At 69.2% G+C, this 286-nt stretch overlaps 1 protein-coding gene across 1 annotated transcript in view; it reads right to left on the bottom strand.

The window, feature by feature from the left end:
• Positions 1-282, bottom strand: part of PDCD7 (programmed cell death 7) — a gene marked incomplete at its 5' end in the record, with an annotated part of 4,426 nt that extends 4,144 nt beyond the window's left edge. The window contains one exon of the mRNA XM_010147934.1: positions 136-282. Coding sequence (XP_010146236.1) covers positions 136-282 — 147 coding nt within the window. The remainder of the gene's footprint in view (positions 1-135) is intronic.
• Between the last annotated feature and the right edge of the window lie 4 nt (positions 283-286).

The raw sequence follows: 286 nt of genomic DNA, 5'->3' as shown, positions 1-286 counted from the left end.
CCCGCCGTGAAGCTGTCACCAGCAGGTCTCCCCCGGTTCTGCCACGCTGCCCCGTGCCCCAGAGGCACCCGCAGGAGTCCCCGGGAGGACACACGGGTGCTGGGGGAGGCAGGATCAGACCGCTCGGGGCCCTACCCGGTTCTTCTCCTCCACCTCCTGGATGCACTTGGCCCTCCACTGGTCGATCTTGGCCTCTCGCTCGGCGGCCCGGGCCGCCTCCTCCTCCTTGGCCGCCTTAGCTTCTTGCTTCCTCCGCTGCAAGCGCATCCTCCTCTTCCTCGCCCTC

Source organism: Eurypyga helias, unplaced genomic scaffold (assembly GCF_000690775.1).
Source record: "Eurypyga helias isolate BGI_N326 unplaced genomic scaffold, ASM69077v1 scaffold41112, whole genome shotgun sequence".
In the NCBI taxonomy this organism is placed as follows: Eukaryota; Metazoa; Chordata; class Aves; order Eurypygiformes; family Eurypygidae; genus Eurypyga; species Eurypyga helias.
The sequence above is the reverse complement of the archived record's forward strand: the minus strand, read 5'-3'. Positions and strand labels throughout refer to the sequence as shown.